This window comes from Anser brachyrhynchus, assembly GCF_964034855.1.
Source record: "Anser brachyrhynchus genome assembly, chromosome: 3".
NCBI classification, from domain to species: Eukaryota; Metazoa; Chordata; class Aves; order Anseriformes; family Anatidae; genus Anser; species Anser brachyrhynchus.
The window spans coordinates 55,247,909-55,256,118 of record NC_137696.1 but is presented as its reverse complement, the minus strand read 5'-3'; the positions used below and the strand labels follow the sequence as shown (position 1 = coordinate 55,256,118).

The window sequence follows — 8,210 nt, the reverse complement described above, 5'->3', positions numbered from 1 at the left end:
AGTACTTTGCGGTGCCTCCCCCCCCGCGCCTGCGCACACCGCCAACGACGCCGCGCCCTCCCTCCTGCCCCACCCCTAGCCCCGCCCCACTGAGGGAAACCCCCTCTTTCCCCGCCCCCTCACCCCGTCAAGGGAGGCACTGCGCATGCGCTGCGCGATTCCCCCTCACGCTCCTTGTTACGCTAGCGGGGAAGGGGGCGGGAACAACCGTGGCTTCCTCGTCTCCCATTGGTCGCCGGCCGGGCCGGGGCGGGTGCGCGCGCATCGCCGTGCCCGGGTGGTCGCTGTCGCTGCGCTACGGGCCGGGGGCCGCCTCCCCCCACACACACCGGACGTCGGCGGGGTCCGAGCCCCTGCGGTACGCGGGCGACCGTTGGCGACCGTTGATCAACCGTTGGTCACCGCTGGCGACCGTTGGCCCCGCTGCCCTCCTCGGGCCGGCGCCGCGGGGGGAGCCCGGCCGCCCCCTCCCAGCCGTGGGCCCCGCGGGGAGCGCCTCGTCCCGGCGGGGCTCGGCTCGGGCAGCCCCGTCCTGGGGAGCGTCCCCTGCCCGGGAGCGCGGCCCGGGGTCCGGCCACGGCTGGGGAGCGGCGGGGCCCGGGCCTCAGGCGGGGGGAGCGAACGCGGAGCCGGCGACGCAGGAACCCGGCCGGTTGCCGTGTCCTGCAAGACTCTTAAGTTATCCACAGTTCTAAGAATCTTGCCCTCTTCCCACGCAAGCCCTTTAACGTTAGGATATTGGAATTAGTAGCTCCGAAGGTTTGCCTCTCGGCTTCCGGCGTTTTGGTAGCGGTTGTGTCTGTGTTTCGTTAACAGCTGCGTGCAGAAGCTGAACTGGTATGGATGTGTAAATATTTTCCCGTCTTTGGTGACAAAGAAGCTGCTGTAATATAATATGAGGTAAGAAATCTATCGCTGTGTTTAAGCTCCTTAGAAGAACCCATATAACTGTCAAAGATAGTTTTCGTTAAAAATGATAACTGCTTATGCGAGTATTTAAGTATGAGCATGTAGTCCTGAGTATGTAGTCATTAGTTTTCTGGATAAGTCTAATATTCCATGATTTGCTTCTTCATGTGTGTTGTTTAGCATGTGTACTTTATTTTCTAGTATTTTATCTATAAAATCTTCCTTGCCCAGGTTCTGGTAAGGAGCTGGAGGGGTATCTTGAATTACCTTAGCAGTTAGTCAAAATCAGTAAGATAATGCATTTAGTTTGCTGATTGCCACCGTGCATTTCAGTGAGACCAGAAGTAAGGGCTCCTCTGCAAGTAGTTTGTATATCCAGCCCACAGGATGCACAACTTCCTGGGAAAATAAAGCGTTCAGTCACTGGGGACTTCTAAGGTCAGAATTTGGTAGCTTAGTCTCAAAACTATGTTTTGTGTAGTGGCAGATTCAGACTTAGCCCTCTGTTAAGTTCGCTTAAAGTTTCATTCCCATGTAGGCTTTGAAAGAAAAGGAGGAGCACTGTGCATGTCTCTTCCCCACACCCGCCTCCAAATCTCTGGTACATCCTGCACTTTTGTTTATAGTGTTTCTTTTGCTGTCTCCCTCCACCCCCAGCTTTGAGGGATTCCAGTGCGTCTACATTTATATCTGTCCCACAGCATTCTGAGCGGTAGTGAAATATAGCATTCCTGTTGATCTCCCTCTGTAACTGTCTGGCAGAATGAGCCGTAGTACAAAACAAATTCTTCACTTCCTGCATTGCGTAAGGCTTTTGCGTAGGGACAGGAGATGGTCTGTAAGACTGCCTAGTGAAGAGTTAGATTTCTTATTGCATATGCCTGTGTCAAAAACTTTGCAAGTTTAGCAGTAACTGCACAGTCAAATTTCAGTGTGAACATTTAATTTTGCAATACTTATCACTGACATATAAATTTATCTCACAGAGTCTGAAAATAGCATTGAGAAAAACGACAAAATGAGTAGTCGTCGAAAGCGTGCACCTCCATCAAAAATAGACGATGTGAAGAAAAAACAGCTCTGCTGGAATATGCATGAAGACCGGAGAAATGAGGTGATAACATTAGATGATGAAATGACCAATGAGGATGATGTTCCAGGCCCAAGCACTTCCTCTTCGTCCTTCATTGTTATAAATGATGATAGCACTGATGAGGATCTCAGTCAAAAAGAAGACACTGGTTCAAAGTCTGTTAAGTTTTTTACTGTTAATGACGAAGACGACTCTTATTCCACCTTGACTCCTGTGTCTGTACAGCTAAATATTACCGTCCTGCCGTACCGTGCAGATGGGTCCTGGAAAGCTTTGTTGGGAGAATTTGCTCTTTGTCATCCTTCTGAGCAAATTCTAGCTGAGGAATTCCATGAAAGGGGCTTTACTTTGATGAGAGGAGACTCTGACGATCACCTACAGGTCTGCATCCATAAAAGAAGTGAAGAAGAGTACAGTAATGAAGCAAAAGAATACCTGGGTGCTTATGAACAGATTATTATGGTGGAACCAACTTTAGGTGGTGAAATATTGGAAGGCTTGAGATGGTTGCAAAAGAAAAAGATAATTGGCCTTTATCAAAGACCTGCAGAGGCTCAAGCTTTAAAGGTATTGATTCATATATCTATTTTTGTTGTTTTACATTTTAAAATTTCTTTTTTGTTGGAATTGGGAGATTAAAAACTGCTGAACGACAAAGTCTGGCGACTGTCATATAGTTTTATAATGTGATGAAACACATAGTTTCTGCATCCTTTTGCAAATGTTTTTGGTGTGTTTTCTTCTTAAGACTGTCTTTACTGTTGCACCATTACTAACACTTTACTCAAATGAATCAAGGTAGCTTTTGTCTGTGACATACTGTATCTTCCTTACTGTTACCTTGGCAAGGTTCATCATATCTGTCTGCATCTGTTAATTTTGAAAGTTTGGTAGCTAAGGTTTTTCGATGTAGAAGGCTATGAAAATTACAGTGCTTTTATTTATAATATTCTTAGCATTCTGATAATTAAACGATTAACTCTAAACCTTTCATAGGTTGGAATTTACCTTCTGGAGGCTGGGCTTAGTAAACCTGATTTTCTCAGTGATGGAGGTGGAAGACCCAAAAAAGCTAATCAGCTGATTCAAAAACTCATGGAAAAGTTCTATAGTTTTATAATTCCAGGTAATCTGGTTCAGTTGAATGTTGATGAATACTTTTTGTTATTGAAAATGTCTCTTTTCAGTAGTTTCAAATATAAAGGAAAATAGCAAGTTATTCCTGCTGTATAGATCAACTGTTTTTTTAGGTAATATTATTAGGTAATAAACTTTCTGTATTAGTATCTGACCATTAATCATATGCTAATTAACTTGTGGACAAATTACAGATGGTAGCTTTCCTTCTCTACAGATAAGGCTCTGAGGCACATAAAAGCTTGAGACCTTACCATCTGGGGAGTAAATGCAGATTTCTTTAATGCATGTGAATTATTTGAACAGATTTACAGTAATTTGCCCAAGTTACCTAGGAGCTGTTTAAAAAAAAAAAAAAAAAAGAATTAAACTTGGAAAAGTTTTATTCCTGGTTTGGTGCCTAACACAACCATGGCAACGGATTTTTTGTTTGGTTTATACTGTAAAGCAATTGTAAAGAAAATTGCATTGGTGAAGTTATGTAGAAATGAGGGAGATGTCCTCTCTCTCCTAATGCTTTTATATTTGTTTTCTGCTGTATACTCATCCTGTTAATGTTCTTGTAGATGGTTTTGAGCCTTTGCGTCAGAGATTCCATATCAAGTTACAACAAGTGTAGGATAGGTGTGTTAATGAATCTGCAAAAGATCAAAGTTACACTTCACAAACATGGTAATTTCATTGTCAGTTCCATGAAGTTAGGAATCACTGTGAGAGGATCCCTTGGAATAGTTTCCATATTTCTCTGGTGTTTGTGCCAGGTATATCTTTTTTTTTTTTAAGTGAGAGGTGTCACAGTGGTACTCTGATTTAATTGTTGTGTCTCCCAATATCGTTTTTTTCTTTTTTTCGGTATGATGTTACGGTTTTAAATGTACCTTAAAGGTCACTTTATGCTGATTATGTCAGGCTTGAATTGCTTCTTAATTTTGGTTTTCTGAGAAAAATGCTGCAAGGTGGCTTTCTCTCCAATACTAGCTAGGGTTAGTATCTTTCTTTGAACTGTAGAGTTGTACAGTTGTTCTTACACTTTATTAGTACTGATTTTATTTGATACCTAAAACACTGTCAAAAGTCTTTTGTTGCCTCATCTTACTTCAGCGTCCTAAAATACTGACCCTTTAATTTTTCATGAATAGTTATTCTACAGTGCTTAAGTTCTATGTATGTCAATATATCCAAATGTCATGGAAAATATATATGTACAAGGTCTTCTTTCCTAAGTCTCCTAGAGGGTACATACTTCTCTTGAGGTAGCATTATAACCTCTGAAGTATGAGTTGTCTGATTTCTTGCAGTGATGCAAACGATGGGAATTCCATGTTGTTACACTTCTACGCTTCTATTTTTATAGCCAGACGAATAATTTAAAAGTAACATGAAAACTTATTAAAAACAACCAGAAAATCTCTTCAGTATGTTTTTGTATCAAGAAGGACTTTATTTCATGAAAAATGAACAAATCCTTTTACAACCCACTGTGGTTTTCCCCTTTCTCTAAGTTGATCAACCCATGTGAACATTTGAAACTGAAATGAGTTATCTGTGATTCTGTATGAGCTGGAAATATTTAGTGGAAGGTATTTATTGCATAAATAAGACCTGGTCATTCTGTGCCTAAATTCTGAAGGAAGAGCTTTTCCAATTATATCCATTTCCGTGATGGCTGTAGAATATTAATGTTAGCATTAGGAAAGTGTTCTTTGTTTCCTACTGCTGGTAGCTGAGTCAGGTGCAGTTGTGACATGTGTCTTAATGATGTTTTGCTTTGTTTGCTTTCACATCTTAAGTATGTTTCAGCAGAACTTACTGAAATGTTGACAAAAATTGATTGATAATGCATCTCTTGAATGACTGGGTGTATACAGATGTGCTGGAGGAAGATGAAGAAGAATCTGACATGGAACTTGAGCGCCAAAATATCGAAGAGCTTTACGACTTTGTAAGGCATACCCATCAGCAGGATATCCAATTGCTGAGAGAGGATGTGCAGCATCCTGCCTTAATTCCCATTCTGAGGCCGTACCAAAGCGAGGCTGTGAATTGGATGCTTCACCGAGAGAACTTCACAGGCACTCCAAGCAGTGGCAAGTATATGGGCCTGGAAAACTTGTATAACTGAGGAAAGTGGCGTTGTATTGTCAGCATAATGTTTTCTTACTGTTTGATCAGAAGGTTTGTTATGTATTTCATTACTATTTTTATAAAAGCTGTTGCTTGGTTAGTGCACTAAATGAGAAAATAAATATGCTTTGCTGATCAGCAGGTGATACAGCTTGTTGGTCATGAAGCGTGGTGGAGGTAAATGTCTGCTTCTTTTATTTAAGTGTCACAATAAAGCTAAGCAATTCTAAGTACTGTTCTAAGTACTGTTTATAGAGAAACCTTGTAATAGTATCATGACCTCTTTCTCCGTAGAAAATGCACTGCACTTCTTATGGCGAGAGGTCATCACTCTGGATGGAGTGAAAATCTACTATAATCCATTTACTGGCTGGTACGTTTCTATGGTCACCTCTTTAGAGAATACCTTAAAGCTGTTCTTTGTGAAAAACCTTATTGGCAGCTTTTACCTGGAGAATACAAGATAATCCATAATTGTAGCTTTTCAGTTAACAACTAAAGACTTAGAACAATGATATATTTGATTTTAAAGAAAGGGCAAATTGGAGTATATAATACATGGGAAAATAAGTAAATCTGGAGTTGAAGACAGTTCTTAAAGGTGCTTGTATTTGATGCAAGTTTGTGGTTATAAGATTAACATTCTTTTTAAATTAGAACGCTGGAGGCTTCAACCTGTTCTTCCAATGTTTTTAAAAGCTAAAGGAAGGAGGCAGCATAAGGCTTTTTATTAATGCATTTATTATCTCAGTTTCACTTTTCTCATGAATTTGTTTAGAATAGAATCTTTTGCTAGTATGCTTTTTTTCTGATGTGTATATATAATTTTCAGAATGCGAATATAAATATATTTTTTTTGGAGACTAATGTTGTAATATGCTAAGGTTAGCAAAGCAAAATCTATTGTGGCAGGGGTGTGGGAGTAACCTTTTGCCATACACATTCACCTTGATCAGGTTTGAACGCTCAGAAAGCTTGCAAGCTCAGCGTATCTGATAAAAGATACTACCCCTTGCTTTGCTGACACTGTGCTGTGTGTATGTTCCTGAACGCATGCTTCTGTCATACCTGTCAAATCACTGATTTTCACCTGGGAATGTCCTTGTTTTTTAGTATTATCCGTGAATATCCATGTGCTGGACCTCAGTGGCCTGGAGGTATTTTGGCAGATGAGATGGGTCTTGGAAAAACAGTAGAAGTGTTGGCTCTTATTCTGACTCACACCCGACAAGACATTAAGCAAGATGATCTGACATTACCTGAGGTGAGACAACTAGGGTAAGATTTAATATGAGGAAATTACTTTTCAGATTAATGAAATGTGTTTTATCTCGTAAATTTATTACTTTATTTTATATTAATCCAGAATCAAAGCTGGATTAAAGTACAGTAAAAACTTTAGCTTTTTACTATGTAATACTTGATGACATAAATAGTGGAGTAGATTGCATGAGTGGCATTTGATACCATTCCCCATTGTTGAAGGGGACTAGCAGGCAACTGCACTATTAATAGGCTATTTTTTCCACACAATAGGCTATTGTTTCCACACAATCCAAGTGTGTATAAATTTATAATTTAGTCTGCTAAGTCAGAAATCATTCTCCCCTTCACTTAATTCTATTAATGAGTATCAAACATCTATTAGACAAGTTGTATTGCTTATCTCTTTTTGTCTTTCTGGCTGTATATACGATATGTATTTTCCTCTCCTTCTACCCTTCCCCATCAGTAACCTCTATCAGTTACAGCTATAGATTCCTGCAACTTAGTTCTGAAGTCGCAGAGACCCTGAGGGGCTTGCTGGGCTGCTTTTCTTTTTCAGTGTAGGGTGTTGAACACCATTTGCCAAGAAACTGAACCAAATGAGTTATCATTCTGCCTACTTAGAATAAACTGAGCAAATTAGTGGGATCAGTGCTCTGTAAGAGTGCACACTTCTATAGCAGTTCAAGCTTTTTTCAAATGTGAAAAGATTAAGTTCAGAATTGCTGTGAAAAGATGTGAGCTGATAACACTATTTAATGTTGTCTGCCTTAGGGTAAGCTTGTGAACTTCTTTGTTCCACCTCAACCTTTAGAAGGAAATAAAAAGAAAAAAACGAGGGAAATGGAGCTGAAATTGAAAGAAAAAATACAGTATCCCAGTAAGTGTTTCTGATGAATTTTTTAATACATTTTGCTTTTAGCGTAAGTCTTGCATTGACCATTTATGGTGAGTTTAAGGCCAGTCTGTGCTTTTGCAGAATGAAGTAGTTCTTTTGCTGAGTACTTTGGTGTAGGGTTGTGTACTGTGAACAGGTCATCCACGTTTAAAAGTAAAGTTGCCAACTCTGATGCCTGCTACAGAGTTATGTGTACCTGGAGGTCATTTTGTAAGAGTTTATTCATGAAACTGGAATACAGAGTTTCTTTCTAAACTTCAGTAAGAAAATTAAGAGGTAATTATTTCTGTGGTTACTCAGTATTGAAATATGCATGTCTCATCTGAAAAAAAGTGATTTGTAAAACTACCTCAAGTAAAGCATTCTCAAAACTGCTGCCTGTACACACTTTGCATTTTTTTAGATAATCACAGACAGTGTTCAGAGTTCCTTTAATATGTGTTCTTCACTTTATCTGAGCTGTAGTTTTTTTTTTCTGCTTTGATTATACATACAGGCTTACGAGTGATGGTATTAGCAGCTGTAAAGGAGATGAATGTGAAGAAAGGAGCATCCATTATTGCAATATTTAAGTATATCAGTGCTGTCTATAGGTATGACATACAGAGAAATAAACGTCTTCTCAAAAGAACTGTAGAAAAACTGATTGCAGAACAAGTAGTGGAACAAGTCAAAGGACATGGTCTGGCTGGGTCTTTCAAGCTAGGAAAGAATTACAAGGAACAGAAGAGACGAGAAAGAACCAAAGAACAGGTAAAACTTGCTTCGATAGCTACTTCAAAG

The 8,210-nt window shown here is 40.0% G+C and overlaps 1 protein-coding gene across 2 annotated transcripts in view; it reads left to right on the top strand.

The window, feature by feature from the left end:
• The first annotated feature begins 223 nt into the window (after positions 1–223).
• Positions 224–8,210, top strand: part of SHPRH (SNF2 histone linker PHD RING helicase) — a 43,505-nt gene continuing 35,518 nt past the window's right edge. The window contains exons 1-9 of one of the 2 annotated variants that reach the window (XM_080587020.1): positions 224–358; positions 817–900; positions 1,896–2,569; positions 2,999–3,128; positions 5,008–5,226; positions 5,558–5,636; positions 6,377–6,527; positions 7,304–7,409; positions 7,924–8,180. In XM_080587020.1, coding sequence (XP_080443146.1) covers positions 1,928–2,569; positions 2,999–3,128; positions 5,008–5,226; positions 5,558–5,636; positions 6,377–6,527; positions 7,304–7,409; positions 7,924–8,180 — 1,584 coding nt within the window. In that variant the 5' untranslated portion in view covers positions 224–358; positions 817–900; positions 1,896–1,927. Of the gene's footprint in view, positions 359–761; positions 901–1,895; positions 2,570–2,998; positions 3,129–5,007; positions 5,227–5,557; positions 5,637–6,376; positions 6,528–7,303; positions 7,410–7,923; positions 8,181–8,210 lie in introns of those variants that run through there. The other variant, XM_080587021.1, reaches the window with a different exon arrangement.